General features: G+C 36.1%; 1 protein-coding gene and 1 long non-coding RNA gene across 8 annotated transcripts in view; one reads left to right on the top strand and one right to left on the bottom strand.

The window, feature by feature from the left end:
- The window catches only part of fip1l1a (FIP1 like 1a (S. cerevisiae)), a 56,715-nt gene that overhangs the window by 3,170 nt on the left and 34,593 nt on the right, over window positions 1-18,952 (top strand). For 4 of the 7 annotated variants that reach the window (XM_087298159.1, XM_087298158.1, XM_087298157.1 and 1 more), the window contains exons 4-10: window positions 8,403-8,448; window positions 8,563-8,636; window positions 8,766-8,815; window positions 12,003-12,089; window positions 12,187-12,314; window positions 14,713-14,753; window positions 18,216-18,315. In XM_087298159.1, the coding sequence (XP_087154285.1) occupies window positions 8,403-8,448; window positions 8,563-8,636; window positions 8,766-8,815; window positions 12,003-12,089; window positions 12,187-12,314; window positions 14,713-14,753; window positions 18,216-18,315 (526 nt within the window). Of the gene's footprint in view, window positions 1-8,402; window positions 8,449-8,562; window positions 8,637-8,765; window positions 8,830-12,002; window positions 12,090-12,186; window positions 12,315-14,712; window positions 14,754-18,215; window positions 18,316-18,952 lie in introns of all 7 variants that reach the window. The other 3 variants (XM_087298161.1, XM_087298160.1, XM_087298162.1) reach the window with 1 other exon arrangement.
- Window positions 2,000-7,953, bottom strand: LOC147839156 (uncharacterized). Its single transcript, XR_015518375.1, has 3 exons — window positions 6,899-7,953; window positions 6,401-6,726; window positions 2,000-4,673 (listed from the first exon to the last, which is right to left on the bottom strand). It is a non-coding gene; the product is annotated as an uncharacterized LOC147839156 (long non-coding RNA).

Genomic DNA, 18,952 nt, shown 5'->3' with positions numbered 1-18,952 from the left:
AATTTAGCATTGAATGTGTTGTGCACAGAGCTGATACAGTATAAGCTGCTCTCTATTGCTCACTGGAGTAGAAATGAGAAGGAAAATCAACCATTGTTTTATTCCTCTTCTCACCCATTTTTTTTCTGGAAGTTGTTTTTCCTGGATTTCTTCTAAAATACAAAATGAGTAGCTAGTTTGACTTCGTGGTTTTCTAGCATAAGTTTGAATTGAGCATAAAGACAGGTCACAAATACAGTAATAATTTATATGTAGCTTTAATTTGCAACCTTATGAAAACTGACTAACACTTAACTAGAAAAAAAACAAAATTTTTGTTATTGCTGTTAAAACATGATTTTGTAACATTTGCCACCATAGTGTAATCATCGAATCTGTTGTAAATCCATTGTTAATCAAATTGCAATAAGCTAAAAAAATTGTTACTATTATCTTTTTTGCATGATTTATTATAACGTTTTAAAATAATCATGTTTATGTTTTTTGAAAAAAACATAAAATCATTATTTTATTAAAAATTTTTTGTATTTATTATATTTTCATTTTGTTTATGGGGTAAAGGGAACATTATTTTTTATTTTAGTTATTGATAGTTTCTATTTTCCTGTACGGTTATTGTGCTTTTTTTTCTATTCCATTTATATACTTTCTATTAAGTTTAATAAACAGGTAAAAAAAATATTCTTATCTTTGGGGAATACAGACATGTTGGAGGCTGTCCCAAAAATCTTAATATAAAAACAAACAACATAAAAAACACAATAACATATTTAAAAAGTACTTCCTGTATCTTGAGCAAATGTAATTTTTATAAATACATAATACGTATACATGTAGGGCCTGACATTAACACCTGCCAACCCGCCAAGTGCTGGTAGATTTCAGCTGTGGTAGGTTAGACAGCCTCTCACACTAGCCACTTTGGCTGGTTGAAAATGATTTTTAAATGGTAGTTTTCTTAAAAGCAGGATTTGACAATGGGGATGGCCCAATATGCATGCATATCCGAATATAAGATCGAGAAGCAGCACTACAAAAATGATAAAAATCATGAATAAAAATAATTGTATTCGCATGAGCAAAAGAAAGCAGGTGAATACCAAATAAGAGGATGATCACCTGCACTGACATCTGATGAGCTTGACTATTTAAAATGTGTGTTTTCCCATTTTCTTACGTGAAGCAACTGTGAATAGAAACGTAACTAATGTGATCGGTTCTCTTTTAAATACAAGGCAAAAAGTTATGATCATGCACCCACAGTCTTGCTGCTTTCAAGAGCTCCAGATTCGTCTTTTTGTAAGCAGCACCGGTTGCTTTTGCTTTAACCACAAATTTTTTTAACTGATTATAATTTGGCCTAATTAACCAAGTGCGTGTGATCAGCCTTTTATTATCGCACACTGGTTTTCACCTGCTTTCTTTTGCTTTAACATTGTTTAATTACCCTTTTTTACAATTACATTGTTTTATTAAGAAATTAACTTCCCATTTTAAAGCGTGCATTAGTATCATCAATAATTGAGTTTGCTGGTGAAAAAAATATAAAAAAACAGGACACGGAGGAGTAAATTGGTTTAAAAAAAAAAAAAAAAAAAAAAAATATATATATATATATATATATATATATATATATATATATATATGTATATGTATATATATATATATGTATATATATGTGTATATATATATGTATATATATATATATATATATATATATATATATATATATATATATATATATTGCATTATAGCTTAAACTTTATAACGCAAAAACAACATTACGTACGCATAATACAGTTTTTTGATCGGTAAAATCAGGTGACTGTTAAATTCTAATTTTTTAACCCAACTGGTTGAATAAATAAATAACCCAATAAAGGTTAAAAAATAAACCAACAAAGCACAAAAAATGTAACCCAACTGGTTATTATTGGGTTAAATTTATAACACAACATTTTTTTAAGTGATATCAAAACAGTGGTAACAATGGTTAATCTGCATAATTGGATGTTTAACTACAACAAATAAATGTCAATTCAACAACCCCAAAGTCATTCTTAACAACAATGATAATTAAGGCATGTAGAAAGATAAAAAAAAAAAAAAGGAATATTTTGAAGAAGCTTTTTTAGGCATAGAAAATATTGGTAACAGTTTACTTGATGGTCTAATTGAGTATTAGTAGACTGTTTGCTTAATATCTGTTGATACTGCTCCTTCAACAGACATTTAACAGACTATAAGAAACTTTGCAAGTACATGTTTACACTAACCCTAACCCCAACCTAACAGACTTATAATCTAATGATAGTTAGTTGCAATGTAACTTAAATTCAACAAACAGACTATCAATATAAAGTGTAACTAAAATATTCTTTCTTTTTTTCCATAAAACTCACGTAAGCTGCTTTATGTGTTCACTAGAATAGGAATAATATGTGATATTAGCCATTGTTTTATCCCTCTGCTTTCCGGCCCAGTGTTAGCTGTTTCTTGGAGTCAGCGCAGCGTTTTTTATCGGTTGGATTGCTTCACCTTCATTAGCTTCGTGGAGTAAAACTCAAACCCAAGCGAGAATTTTCCCTCACGTTGCATTGGCCTTAAATAAGCCTGATGAGGATGCAGTGATATAGGCCTCACTTACACTAATGTAGGCCTGCAGCTAAAGATGCGCTTGTAAATTGATCCTCCTCATTGGACGTGTATATATTTGCTGAGTGTAAAAGCTTTTTTATTGTTCTGTAGCATCAATTAGTGCATGTGATTAAATCGGACAGCTGAAAGAAAGTCTGTTCATCCAAAATAAAATGAAGTCTCTTCTGCGCAGTAAACACCTGACCTCAGATGACACTTAAATTAGTATTTACCAACAAGGAAGTACTTTGAGAGGCTTAAATAGACTGAAAAAAAGAAATACTTGATTTTCTTTAATACACCAAATGCATAGCTCTTATTTTAATATATGAAAATGTGTGATGTTTTGTGATCTATTGAGTTTATGTAAACCTGTGCTCGGTTAAAATAGTTGGGTTAAAAATACCCCAGCATAGATTATTATAGCACCTTCACAACTATGGATTATTTTTAACCCAATGCATTGGGGTATAAAATTGAACCCAATGTGTTGGGTTATTTTGATTAAATGTTATTTTTTTCCATTCCGGTATTACTATTGCTACTATCACTAGTACTACTATTAATTTTATAATTATGGCTGTGTAAATAAATTACATGCAGTTTTCAAAAACATTGAAAATGCCGTATTTCCACTACATTTTAAGTTCCAGACACAGCGTTTTTATCCATTTAATATAAATCGGCTACAAAGTGCACGTTTGTATCATCAATAATTAAGAGTGCGGGTGAAACAGATAGAAAAAACACCACATGGAGAGGTAATTTGATTAAAAAATAATAATAATAAACTTGAGCTTAATCTTAAACTCAAAGTAAAGTTTGTAGACAAACTTTATGGTGGCTTGAGAAAGCCTAGTCTGAGAGTTTGAAGTAGTTTTAAAGTTTAAATAACTGAAGTAGTTTTTAAGAAGTTTAAAACAGTTGGCATACATAGATAAGTACATATAGGTTGCATGTTTCTAGTATGGATTGGCATGTTTCTTTCTAGGCGATTGATTGGGGGTTCTGAGTTGCTAAGCTGTTGCTAAGTGGTTGCTAGTGTGTTCTGAATGGTTGCAAAGGCGTTGCTAGGGTGTTCTGAGTGGTTGTTGGGCGGTTGCAAAGGTGTTTTGACTGGTTAAGGTGTTCTGAGTGGTTGATAGGGTGTTCAGAGTGGTTGCTAAGATGTTGCTAGGTGGTTGCTAGGGTGTTCTGAGTGGTTGCTAAGGCGTTGCTTGGCAGTTGCTAAAGTGTTGCTAGGTGGTTACTAAGGCGTTGCTAGGTGTTTGCTTAGGTGTTGCTTGGTGGTTGCTAAGGCATTCTGAGTGGTTGCTAGGCAGTTGTTAGGGTGATGCTAAGGTTTTCTTAGGTGGTTGCTAAGGTTTTTCTTGGCCGTTGCTGAGGTGTTGCTAGGTGGTTGCTAGGGTGTTCTGATTGGTTGCTGGGCAGTTGCCAAGGTGTTGCTAGGTGAATGCTAAGGCATTGCTACAGTTGGTTGTTTCTAGACGGTTACTAAGATGTTATTCTGAGGTGTTGCTAGGCAATTGCTATGGTGTTCTAGGTTGTTGCTTAGGTGGCTGCTAATTTTGTTTCTAGTATGATTAGTATGTTTGTTAGTATGTTTCTTGAATGGATTGGTATGTTGTTAGTATGAATCAGTATATTGCTAGTATGTTTGTATGTCGTTAGTATGTTTCTAGTATGGATCAGTATATTGTTAGCATGAATTGGCATGTTGTTGGTATGTCCAATGTAAAGTCAACGGCAATTTTTACAATGGAAGTCTATGGGACAGTTAGAGTGCCATAAGTGGTTGCTATGGTGTGGCTAGTAAGTTAAAAGATTGGTAGTCTGAGTTAAATGAGTTTAGTCCAATGTTAAAGAGCCCATTTTATGGGTTTTTCCAAAATGCCCTTCCATGTAGTTTGTAACACAGCTCTAAGTGAAGTGAAGTATCCAGCTAAGGCTTAAATCTGTTAGTGTACAGTGTTTAAAACTGTTGATTCATCTATAAAAGAGTCGACTCATAGTGCTTTAAACGAGTCGCCTTGATACTAGGCTTGGGCGGTATCCAAATTTTGATACCGTCAAACCGCCTCCATATTTTACCCCGGTTTCCGGTATTACCGGCGTAATAAAAAAATTATGACGTAAGGGTCAGACAGCGTCACCAAACTGTTGGCTTGAGCCTAAACCATTCAGAAACGGAATACCTTGTATGCGACCTTAGGCTCGCGGTCAGAGAGAGAGAAGCGACGCACAGCACCTCTCTCCCTCTCTCTCTCTCACACACACACACACATACACACACACACACACACACACACACACACACACACACACACATCTCTCCCGCGATTTATTCAGAAATTTACTCCCACACCATAAGAAATCTGGCCGGCTCCCGTGGTACTGCAGCGGGAATGCAGAGCTGTAATCGGGCCATAAAAATTATACCCGATAGGTCCCGAGTCCGACAGGTACAGTTTGATTGACAGCTTTATAAAGCCCGAACCCATTTACAGCCCCACATTATTCAAATGTGCTCATGCACACAGCTCTATTGCATTTTTTCAAGAATGAGTCATTTATATGTTTTAACATCATTTATATGTAACAAACGTAGACTAGGCTATGTGCCACTTGAAAGTTGGAACAAAGAAATAAAGTAAGTCCTCTGTAACATCGTAACATATCAGCACTCTATAGGTCTAGGTACATGCACTTAGCCTTTAAATTGGCCAACACACCAATGAAAAAAAAATCTTTCTTTACAAATCAAATTAAAATAAACTCTAAATGATGACGGGTATTTTGGCAATAACGAAATTAAGATAAAGGCTCTGCAAGGTTTGTTTCTCAACTTCTCTTCACAATCTGGCATTAAGGCGGCGGTGAAGCTGAATATTAAAAGAATAAGGCCACCATTAGCCTGTATACTCTGTCTACATTATGATTATATGGTTTAATTAATATTTATTTATAATTGAAAAACCCTTTACTCACCAAGATTAGGCTACGTGTGTTTGTGGAGGAACATTATTAAATCCACAGGCTTTAGCGCATGCAGTCCTGCGCTCACGGGGTCCAGCAGCTGAACACCCTTTCCTGCTGCTACAGGCCGAGATGCAGAGTTCTGATCTGGCTGATTTTGCAAGTTTTGGGTTGGATTGTTTGTTCATCTTCTACCAGTCAGGAACATCCATTTAATTTTCCATGACAGCAGTTTGTTTCACTGTAGCGAGAGGCCTCGTCTTTTTACCTGTCAGCTTGCGGTTTAGGGCTCTACCGTAATACGCAGTGTATGAGCGACCGCGAAATACCTGCGGCTGGAATGCGCTCTTTCTGAGCTAGTGACTGGCTTGACCGCCTTAATAATTCGCTTTTTTTACTACTTCATCATCATTTGTTTCACCTTTGCAGGGATGGATTTTAATGCAGGGATTTGGATTTTTTCGGGTCTCACCGGGTTTGGGCAAAGATCTTCAGCTCTAATGCAGACCTCTCGTTCATATTAACCACGTATCCCTTCTGTTCAGTCTAAACTGCCAAACTGCAGGACACTTTGAAGCGCGACACGTCACGTCACCTCTCCCCCTCCCTCTCTCTCTCTCCTCCACACTGTCCCGTGATGACAACCACACATACGTTTTTGTAGGCATTAAATAAAGGATATTTAATATTTTATGACGGTATAACGGTATTGAAACTGACACCGTTGCTATTTTTAGATCCCGCGGTATACCATAATACCGAAATACCGCCCAAGCCTACTTGATACCGAGTCATTAGGTGTTTCGCCATGACGTACGAACGAAACCAAGTTATTTACATGCACGCGCAAACCCGGGAGATTTCAAACCTGCGGTCCCGCCCTCTGACATAGAAACCCAGACACACACACACACACACACACAAACACACACACACACAAACATGCCGGTCAATTGAAGTCACACTGCAGATGGATATTATTGAGTCTCTACCCAAAGATGAAACCTCAGCATTATAGCCAAGCAGTTGGAAACTACAGGAAACTTCTGGAAACTACATGCTACAAAGAATACTTCATCGGCGTTTGTTAAAGGAAGGATCAGTAAAGAGTAACTTAATGATGGACGTCAGGATGGGTTTCTTCCTCCATTTCTCAAGTACGTGCGATTTAAAGTTGCCTCGTTTACTCTAGCTTGCAAATGTATTTAGTTGGGATTTGTTACTTGTAACCGCGTGTACTGTATGAGGTTAACTCGCTTTATTCTCATATCGGGTGCAAAGCCACGTTTAAAACGCGACGCGTGCTGCTTTGTTTACGGAGCTCCGTGGAGGAGGAGGAGTAGTGTGTGTGTCTGTCTGTGTGTGCGTGTGTGTGTGCGCGCGCTGTCGTCTGGAGGTGTGTGTGTGTGTGTGTGTGTGTGTGCGTGCGTGTGTGTGCGTGTGTGTGCGCGTGTGTGTGCGTGTGTGTGTGTGCAATATGTGTGTGTGTGTCTTTGAAAAGAGCAGAGTGAGACAAGCTAGGAGATCTCCTCAACTGTTTTTGGAGTTTTTGCTCAATAAAATAGTTAGTCGTCTGTATTTTCAAGTCCATAGTCTGTATTTACATTGACCCACTGGCAGCTAAAATCCACGCCTACACTATCGAGCGTGTATGAACTGTGATTACTTTTATATTGCTGATTAGCTGTTGGGCATTTCACTCTCTCACTGAAGGCAGTCGACCAATCGCAACAGACTGTCATTGGTCCAATCAGCGCAGATTAGCTTCGCGCTAAGGAGGGGTTTGGGAACAAATGAATCACTGGACGATTCATACAGGAGTCGCTGGGATAATTAGGTAAAAATAAATGCAGATTATAAGACCATGAAAGTGTTTTTTGACCTTGCATTCATATTAGACTGTTGTTGGAGACCATTACAACCAGGATATGACCATATTACATGTATAATATGGGCTCTTTAAGTCAATAGGACTTTTCCAAATGTTCCGGGTCAGTTTTTGGAAAACCGCCAGACGCATCAGTTGGAAGAAATAGCAACCTGAGTCAGACCAGTTTAAAGGTCTGGAGTTAGTTTGGTGTTTGTTGCTTGAAAGGTCTACGAGGAGAAGCATATAGTAATTAGTCTCAGAAGAAGAAGAAGACGAAGGTTTATTTGAACCTAACTGTATGTTGGCTTTCTTAAGCCACCATAATAAACATTACAGTATAATACAAAAACAACATTGTGCACACTTATTAATGGAGTTGTTCTGTGTCACTTAAAATTTGTTGAAATAAAAAAAAATTACCCAACTGTTTAAGTTATTAATAAATAACCCAACAAAGGTTAAAATAACCCAACAAAACATCAAATATTTTAGCTCAACCATTGGATTAAATAAATAACTCAATGTTTGTATAGTGTATGAAATGCATACAGTATTTGATGCTTTAAAACACCTTTATATATTAAAAATCATTTCCTTGGCTAAATCATTTTGTTGTTTTAAATCTCCCTCATCTAATTTTTTATTGTCCCATATTTGTTTTTATATTTTCTAAAAATGAATTGTGTATTTTTTATTTTTATTTTTTTGAAACCGTGCACTACAAAAATGCTCCCACCATTTTGTTTTACCCAGTGTATTGAAAAAAATTGTATACTATTGAACTCATTTGTGTTAATTTGTTAAATCTAATTAATCTATTTCCTCTTGTCACTTTTTTTTCTCTTTATTTTTAATTTAATGACTTGCATCATTGTCTAATCTGACATATCAATTACAAACCCATATCTCTCTTCTGCAGTGCTCTGATTGGGGATGTGGATGGTGTCAATGGAGTGTGTTACCAGGTACTAACTTAAGCCAAACACATTTTGAAATGGTGTTTATTTCCTTAATCTTTATAATGTAGTGAAGTCATTTGACATTCACAAAACAACCATTTTGTTTTTCCCTCCTCAAAGGACAGTGACTCAGACAGTGACGACGATGTCTGTGTGACCATTGGTGACATTAAAACAGGCGCATCTCAGGGCTCGTGAGTAATTCAGTTAGAGGTTTATAACTGTATTAGTAACTGTATGTCACCATGATTTAGAGATACTAAGTGTGTCTTAAAGTATTCTTGGTGTTATAAATTGCAATAATAATGTGGTTTGATGTGCAGGTCATTTGGTTCCGGGTCCATCAATCTGAGCCTAAAATCCTCTGCATCAGGTAATAAAGTGCAGGTAATTAGTCTGTTAAACTGATATTCAGTTCAATTTAGCAAAAACTAGTTTACTACCATGAATAATTTCATTTATTAGTTAGTTTGTTTGTCATGTAATTATTTTCTCCAATACATTACTTAATACACTGTATGTAGAAGATAGGAAGTGTATGCTCATGATATAAAGTTATGATTGAAGCATATATACATTTTTGAATTGGATAATGTTTGATCCATTTAGTTACTATCTGTTTTGTGAACATCTCTTAGTTGAAATATCATATTCATGACAATACTAAAAATCAAAATAACATTCAGTGTTCAGGAATTCTCTTATTTAGTTAAAATGATGAATAATTGACACTTTATGCAAGGTGTATGTAAACTTATGAACAGAGCTGTAGTTTAGGATGCTTTTACAAATCAGTTGGTGACTACTGTACTGTATATCAGTGTTACTCAACTGGTGGGTCGCGACCCAACAGTTGGTCGCAGGAACATTTTCAGTGGGTTGCAGAGTGTGTGGTTAAAAACAACAACAACAAACGTTTAATTTTTAACTTATTGTGCTTATACCAGACTTTTATTTTGAAATGCGCGAGTGACAACCATAGCGTTTGACACGTGAAATTTCATTTAATTATAGCAACAAATATGTCGAAGCACAAGTACGACCCCGAATATGTAAAGTATGGATTTACATATATTGACCACAAAAAAGGCCTAAAACCTCAGTGTGTCACAAGAGCAAATTTAGAAACCAAACATTTGTCGTTTTTACTTTGTAATATTTCTATAATTTGAGACATTTTCTTAAAGGATAGCAATAAAATATTGTTTATTTGTAAGTCTTGGGGATTTTCTTATGATTTATCTGTCACTACTTGTGTATGTTAACAAATAAATGCAAACTAATTATAGTTCCTAAAATTATATTATAGTTCCTCAAAATTAGGGTCTCGGGTTGATGACCATGTTAAAATGTGGGTTCCATGGCCAAACCAGTTGAGAACCACTGCTTTAGATGTTCACGGTGATATAAGTAACTTCACATTTGTTAGTAAAATAGCGCTTTTATTTCCTTTTATTTTCAGTCTTAACTGTCTTAAATTAGTCTAAATTCATTCTAATCCTAAATATTTGTACGTGTCTGTCAGTGGTTCAGAAACAACAGAAAAAAGTCAATGTTGAACAAACTAAAATAAATGATTTATGTAGGTTTATGTCAAACATTTAAGTACAAAATGTGGTCCTCTCCATCCCTCTCCGCATTGATGCAATTAGTCTGAAAAAACTTTTTAAATTTAGATAAAAAAAGATACAAATATGAAGTGCAGCTGCCAACTGACATCCACACTTTGATAAATACTAATTATCTACACCAGAAAGTTAAAACTAACATTAAGAGCAAATAAAAACACACTATAAAAATGCGGAAGCTTGTCTTCAAACGGTTATATACTAATTTTAATTATTTCAAATACTTCACCCAAAAAGCTTAATCACCATTTATTTTCACCTTCAAGTGGTTCTAAACCTTTATGAGTTTATTTTACCATTGAACACAAAAGGAGATATTTTGAAGAATGTCAAACTCAGTTCCAAAAGGGCCGCAGCTCTGCACAGTTTAGTTCCAACCCTAATTAAGTTTTGAGTTTTTTCACCCCTGCATTATAGGATAGGATCCATATTTTTAAATGGAAGTCAGTGGCCCAGTTCAGTTCCCATCATTCTTCAGAACAGGCATGTCCAAACTCTGTCCTGGAGGGCCATTGTTCTGCAAAGTTTAGTCTCAACCCCAATCAGACACACCTGGGCTATCTAATCAAGCTCTTACTAGGCTTTCTAGAAACATCTTTGCAGGTTTGTTGAGGCAAGTTGGAGCAAAAATCTGCAGGACACCGGCCCTCTAGGACCGAGTTTGGACACCCTTGCTTCAGAATATCTTTGATTTGTGAGACTATTAGATCACTGCTCCAGAGTCTAGATGACATAAAGTCCTGGATGGCTCTTAATTTTTTAAGCGTCAATGAAAAGAAAATAAAAGTCATGTTTTTTTGGGATACTACTGTGACTTCCACTATTGATTTGAGTGACCTAGCTCAGCACATCAAACCGACCATCACAAATCTTGGGGTTAAACTTGATCCTGACTTAAAGTTGGACAATAAAATAGGGGTAGGGGTCAAAGCAAACGTTTTCCAGCTGAGACAACTGAGGAAAATAAAGCTATTTCTGTCAAGACAACAATTTGAAACTGTAATCCATGCCTTTGTCACTACTTGCCTGGATTACTGTAACTCACATAGGGTTAAGTGGGTCTTCTGTGGCCCGTCTACAGCTTGTGCAAAGTGCTGCAGCACGTCTTTAAACAGGGAGTCGTAAGTTTGATCATATCACTCCGATTTTATGCACACTTCACCAGTTACCTGTACAATGTAGAATTCATTTTAAAATTATTTTGTTTGTCTTTAGATCCTTAAATGGTTCTGCCCCACACTTCATATCTGAACTGCTACACCCCTATTTACCGACGTGTCCTCTTAGATCAGCAGATCAGCTGCTTCTTAGAGTCCCAAAAACCAGACGCAAGTTTATAGGTGACCATGTATTTGCGGTGGCTGCCTCCAAGTTATGGAACGCCCTACCTTCTTACATCCGAAAGGCCCCCTCGATATCTCTGTTCAAATCACATCTCAAAACTTACCTTTTCTTCTTGGCCTTTGTCACCTTATCTGATATCTGTTGAACAGTATAAATGTAAGCCTTATGCGTGCAGTTGTTTTACTACTTGAGATGTATACTATGTGTTATGTGTGGTTAGTGTTTTATTTTCATTTTACTGTTGAGCACTTTGGTCTGCTGCCCGGTGGTTGTAGAGTGCTTTATAAGTAAAGATGAATGAATGAATGGATGAAAGAATAAATGAATGAAAGTGAACTATCCATTTAATGGTTAAATATAAAATGTTAACACATCATTGGTAATCTAAATTATTTTGATTAGCACCCATTTGATATCCATTTGTATAGTCCTGTATATACATTATTAAATACCTTCGTGAAGAAAGCATTCATTTTCAACCAGCCTGTCCAGTGCAGCTGAAAATCCTTCAGAAAATTTCTCTGGTATTGGTTTGATCTCAGTGTGTGTGTGAATCTACCCTATAACTTCTTATCTACTCTGAGTCAGGCTCCAAGTCCAGAGGGCTGGATGCTGAAGGCGCTGTCCTGCAGGTGGATGTGGAGTCATTTGAGGAGAAGCCGTGGAGGAAACCAGGTGCGTTTAAAGTGTGTGTGTGTGTGCTAATGTTTCCATAAATTAAAAAGTACCTTTCTCAAGTACACTCTTAAACAGTGCATGTGTATAAACGCAGGTGCGGATCTGTCTGACTACTTTAACTACGGTTTTAATGAGGACTCCTGGAAAGTGTACTGTGACAAACAGAGACGACTGCGCATGAGCCTAGAAATCCTGAGCCTGGGGTCATCCAACAAGATAACGGTACTTTCAGTACATCTAAAATATGCCCTCACTTCTCTCATGACGATTCATGTTGATGTTAATAATGAGTTGCTATAGGGCATTGATTATCTCTGTTCCAAAGCCTAGTGAGCAGCTTTACTGCTTTTATAGCCAACTGTATACAAAGGGAGCTTCTTAAAGGATAGTTCACTCAAAACTGGACATTTATTCACCCTTCACTTGCCGTTGGTTCTTTTTTCTGTTTAACACAAAAGGAAGATAATTTGAGGAGTGTTGGTAACTGGTTTACCCATTGCCATCCATTATAGGAACCAAAATACTATGGAAATCAATGTTTACTAGTTTCCATCATTCTTCAAATGTTTTATTTTGTGTTTAGCAGAAGAAAGAGGCTCAAACTTAGTTTAGATCAAGTGGATGGTAAGTAAATGAGGACAAAATAGAAAAAAGTGTAAAATATACTGTTAACTGTCATGAAACCTCTTAAGGGAAAGATTAGGAGTGCCCTATATAGGACGCAACTCAATGCAGCACACAAAGTGTGATGTGTTCATGCCCTCCTTTGAAGTTAGAATTTATAATTTGGAAGCTCATAATTGTGAGATTAGGTCTGTTTAGATCATTTTGAAAAAATAAATATCTACAAAATGATGAGTATATTTAATAATACACTTTAGATGTGCTTATGCATTTTTTTAATCATGTTATTCAGCTCAATAAGACTGTACTATAACCTGAATTGTTCCATATGCGGTTTGTTGGACAATGTAAAGTAGTTTTTTAATTGCTTTTTCCATTGTGAGTTAAAAAACATGTGATTTCAACAAATTTGTACAAAGGCCGCATCATTTGGACGTGACATTTTGTTCTCATTAATGTCACTAACAGAGAAACTCTGCAACTTTGTTTACTTTCATATGTACTCGACTCGTAATTCTCCTTTTACCCACTTGACTTGAAAGCATCCTATAGAGAATACTTGACTTGCTATTGATTTTCGGGGATTGATGTTAGAATCAAGGCTTGGCATTAACACTCGCCAAATGTAGGTGGATTTCAGCAGTGGTGTGTAACACTATAAATCCCGCTGTTTGATTTTTTTTTTATATACTATAACTGCACTCTATAATTTATTTATTTTTGTCTTAGAAAGGTGGATTTTTTAACCCTTTGAAAGAGAATTGTTCCAGCCAGACAAGAAACCAGAATAAAACCTCAACCCAGAGACGCACTGAAGCATTAGCAGGAATGATTCTGATATTTTTCGCATTTATTATAAATGTAATAATGGATAATGTATGCCATTGACAGTAAAAAATTTTGAGTTTTCTGAAGGAGAAGTCAAAACAAATGGGCACAACTGCCCACAGAAACCTACAGAACAACCATATTTTGGTAAAGTTGTGCTTTTAATTTCTTATAATTAGAAATTATTACTACTAGTTAATCAATACAGACCAAGGGCTGTTTTTCGATTAGTCAGTAAGTTGTTAATATTATGTGGCTTACATTTGAAAAACAGCATGGTCGATTAGGCATGGGACGATAACCGTGTTCAAGGTATACCGCGGTTTGGAAAAGTCATGTATGTGTAAGATTTTTTATTTAAAATATATAAATAAAATATATTGTGTTCAAAGTGGAAAAGGTTGTTGTTTTTTACCCAAACATTTAAACAGAATATATTTTAGAGCAGTAATCACAATACTGTGAAACTGTCATACCGTCAGAATCTCATACCGGCCCATGCCTATGGTCAGTGTTGGCTGTTTTTGCTCTATTTTGTTCTTAAAAATGGTCAAACAAGTATAACTGCAGAACAGTTGCATATCTTCAAACAACACAGAGAAGTGTTTTGTTACTGAATGTGTTTCTGTTTTCAAAGATTCATGTAAATCAATGATTCATTTTTAAAAACTGCCACTTGATACATTCTTGAGTTTCGAATCAGACATGTGAATGAATTGGTTAAATTTGTTTTGACCTTCATTTTGACCTTTCATTTTTTCACCATCCACTGTGGCTGGTGTTTTTACAAAGTTACTAGTCACCCAGTGACTTCACTGGCCAAGAGTTATTATGCTCAATCTAAAACATGCTAAAATCTAATTCTTACTTTTTTTAGTTAGTTTCAGTAAATGTAAGACAACACTTCAGTTGTTACCAATTAAATGAATGTGTTGATGTCAAAAAAATTGTATTGGAAAAAATAAAAATCAATAATACATGGTATACCAAGCCTTGTTAGCATTGAGTCCAATAAGCTTTAAGGATTATCATACATGGCTTGATTAGGCAAAATATAAAGATCATTTAATATGCATCATGCAGCAGATAGATTAGGAGGCTCTTGAGATTGTAGAGTACTGTGTGCGTGCATATATATTTATTTTCCCTTTCCTTCTTTCTTCATCAGGTGCATCAGAGCTCTCATGATTTGTCAGAATATTCATCCAGGTGCGTATATCAATTCTACTGCAAACATATCAGTATAAATCATACAAATGAATATAGGTATTATACACGATTTTCCTAAAATTATATCAGGGAGAGTAAATTACAATTTATTTTAATTTTAGTTATGTGTTTATATATTTTATATCCATTTAATTATTTTTGTAGAACTGGTTCTCGAAAGTGTTGACAAAAAAAACAACATTTTGGGTGTACAATGGATTGGTTTGAGTCCTAGGTCTTTTTTGAGTCTTCCTACTATTTTCCTAGCAGTAGAGTAAATGTTAGTGTCTTACATCATTAATTATTTTTAAGCACTGGAGTATGATATATATTTGCAGAATATAAAATAACATTTTACTTGGTTGAACTTGCTTGAAGGTATACCAGTGAAACAAAGAAGGACACTCATGCTTTTTATATTTACAGTGAGAAACTATATCAAAAAAGTATAATGAAGAAGTTGAATTAGTGTACTTGGTTGTGTTTTCAGTATTTTTGTACTTAAACCATCACATGCATTAGAGTTGTTTGGTGTAAGGCCAGTGTAGGATACTTAATGGCCGCTTATTTACTACTCCTTCCAAGTAACAGCGTCATTATGTGATAATCGCTTTCTGCTGTTGTCCTAAATGCTCCATACGCACGTTATCATCCCTCTTTACACCAGTCTTATTTCAATTTTTTTACTCCCTCATGATTTCTATCAGCTCTTGTTTTCTGTTTTCCCCTGAAGAAAACATCCTGATGGGTGAAACCTTCTGATATTTCACTAGTTCTTCTCAGTAAGACGCAACACAAATACATACACACACACACACACACACACACACACACACACCATGATGTAGTCCTGGTGGTCCAGACTGCCTTTGGTCCTGGGCAGGAGTTTGCGGGGGTGATTTTTAATCAGCCATTCCTTGAACCTCTCCTCGATCAGTTGAAGGTTACGCTTCGCTCAGGGGGACGTGTATGAACCGAAGCATTCAAGGGTAAAGCAACAGTCCAGCTTTCATTATTACACATACACGCACAGACAGGATGCAGAAGTCAGTCACAGTATACCCGTTTAAACAGAGCATGAGGTGGCATTTTTCAGAACCAAACAGAGATTGTCATTCGCTCTTGTTCAGCTCCATTCAAATGCAATGGTTTTCCACAAAATTAAGAGTTCAATTGAGTTCATGTGCTTATTCAGGTACAGCTTGACTGAATGAATGGGAAATACATTTATTAAAGTTGATAAGAAATGAACATTCACCCTACGCTCTAAACATGGGTTATTGACTTTATTGCGAACTATTCATAATTCCCTTACTTAAAAAAAAAAAAAAAAATTAAAGGGATAGTTCACCCAAAAATGTAACTTTCCTCATTATTTACATGGTGTGGTAGTGGTTTTCGTTCATCCTTTTTGTTAATATTAAGTTATATTAAGTAATTAAGGGTGTGGCCACATGAGTGAAAGCTAGGTCTCGCCGGTCACCATCACTTCACCAGCTGATTCCGGCTGATTAGCCGCTGAACTCGGCATATACATCGTATTTTTGTTTTGTTTTGTTTTATGTGGCTTTACACCGACAGTTGCTTTTTGGCATTATTTCTTTCAATTATCAGATGATATGGCATGCTGTGTGCACTTAATTGTGCTCGCACACCAATCACGTGGCCTCCATTTCCCAGGTGAGGGAAATTATCTACTTATATACCATCTCTATAAATGTATTTGTTTTGTTTAAGATCATTTGTCATTTTTTATTTTTCTTTAGAACTATAATGTAGAAGTCCAGAATCTGACAGATTGATTAGCAGTAAGATATAGAAAAGTCATCTGAAACGTTGTCATAGAGTGTTTTGCCTGGATTTCATAAATAGCCTTGCATTTACTAACACAGACTATATTTGAAGGGTTTGGAAGTTTTCCTCCTGTGGAAAAACATCATAAGAACAATGCTAATTGGCTCAATGTATTACAACAGTGTTTTTAAAAGTCTGAACATTTTATTGATATAGTACACAACAATGTGGTCAGAACACAGTTGCAAGTATTAAACATTTCTCCTAAAGAAAAGCCTGTCTAAGCAAAATGCCAGCAGGCGTCTGTAGCTCTGCTTACACTCCGCCTCATTGCCCTTGTTTGGTTTCCCCCAGTCGGTGCGATGACACTCGAATAAAATGGCGATGAGTGGCCACGTCTACTTGTACCTTCTTTTGCGTTTCTCAGAAACCTATAAGTGAAGTCACGAATTCTACATCAATATCTTTTACGGTCTTTGGTTACAATGCAAAATTACTGTAAATATATGTTTTTAATGTAACTATTTGAAATTACATATCTAAAATAATGCAGTGTGATTATAATTAGAAGTATTGATCATTGTAACCGGAGTAAACAAAAAATATTGTCACTCTTGACAGGAGGATACACATCCTCCTAACAGCAGGTACCATATTACTGCAGAAAGCCCTAAACCAGGGGTGTCAAACTCAATTCCTGGAGGGCCGAAGCCTTGCACAGTTTAGTTCCAACCCTGCTCCAACACACTTACCTGTAGGTTTCAAACAAGCCTGAAGGACTCAATTAGTTTGATCAGGTGTGTTTAATTAGGGTTGGAACTAAACTGTGCAGAGCTGCGGCACTTTTGGAACTGAGTTTGACACCTGTGCCCTAAACCATAGAACCTTTAATTAAAATTTGTGTACCATCCTGGAACCAAAATGCCAGAACTTTTAAGAACAGTATTTTTTAAGTGAACATTTTTTTATATTCACTGCGAGATTGATTAAAAATATAGAAAACGTGATCAGATCGGACTACAGAGCTAAGGCAGGAGTGTGAATATTTTATGTGTCCTTTTTTACATAAAATCATAAGAGTGTAATGCTTAAACTCACTATTGTTTCTGCTGAAAGTAGGTGAAACTCTTTAAGTGTGTCAGTTTCTTTCTCCATACAGTAGCTGAATTTGTCCTAAACTTCACCCATAGGACAGAAACAATGAACATGACTTATGGAAAGAACATGACCATGTTGCTTAGACTGCACCATGGCCAATGTTACTATGCAGTATTAATGTTTCATTTGATTAATTTTTAGTGACTGAAATAGGTTAGTGCCTAGCTCATTTGTGCATCACTGAAAGGATTTGTAGCCTCGTTTCAGGGGACTTGAAGATTTATGAATGATGATGACTACCGCGGCGCACAAGAGTGCAAATGCTGTGTCTACATGAACTAAAAATATATTTGTGCACATGAGAGGAGATTTCCCAGATCAGCAGGAAAATAGCAGTGACTGAGATTGTGTGTGCGTGCCAAGTGTCTTATAATGCAAAAAAAGACCAGCAATCTTTCATGTTCATTAAATGGCCTGCAGTGTGCAGCACACATTTTATCCTCTTGACTCACACATATGAACTCAACATAATGATCTGACTTTGATTTATGTGTGTGGGTGTGAATGCAGGAAGTCGAGCGGCTTGATCAATGTTATCGGTGGACATTCAGGGACCATCAGTCGAGTGGAAGGCAGAAGACGTCACGGTGCTGATGAAAATAACATCCAGGTGTGTTTTTGCATAAATGATTGACACAAAATATAAACAGTCAGAGAATGTGGTTTTTAAACACCGGCTTTCCACAGGGATGTCTACTAACACCAATTTTATTTTCTATTTATATAAATGAAAAACTTGTGATAGTGACAATTTGACAGTTATAAAATATGCTGATGAAATAGAATTGGTGGCGAAAAGCAGGGATTCTAAACCGGTGGGCCACAGGCCACTAGTGGGCATAAGCGATCTTGCAGGTGGGCCGCAAGATTAACTCTCAATATTATACTATAATTTTTGGATTTCATTATTAATATGCTATGTTACAATAATTGAAGTAATGCGCTGAAAAAAAACAACCACTCTGGATGGCATCTGTGACTACACAAGTCTGTTCATTCACAAACTATGCGTGAAGTGGTCTAAATCTCTCTAGTTGTCCAAATTAATATCTTGTAAGTGTTTTATAAAAGACGCACACACATGCAGGAGGATCTAGCGAGGCCCAATGGTGTTTCTGTCATAGGATATAAAATAAGCTCGCATACGAGCTTCAGATGTGCTCTGGTGGAGCTGTTCAATGTTTCTGTCTGTGATCTTCCAATAATATGCAGCTGCAAACTCAATATGATTTAACTAGATTTAGAGG

The sequence above is a fragment of the Danio rerio genome, chromosome 20 (genome assembly GCF_052040795.2).
Source record: "Danio rerio strain M-AB ecotype USA chromosome 20, GRCz13ab, whole genome shotgun sequence".
Lineage (NCBI taxonomy): Eukaryota > Metazoa > Chordata > Actinopteri > Cypriniformes > Danionidae > Danio > Danio rerio.
This window is presented reverse-complemented; position numbering and strand designations above follow the sequence as displayed.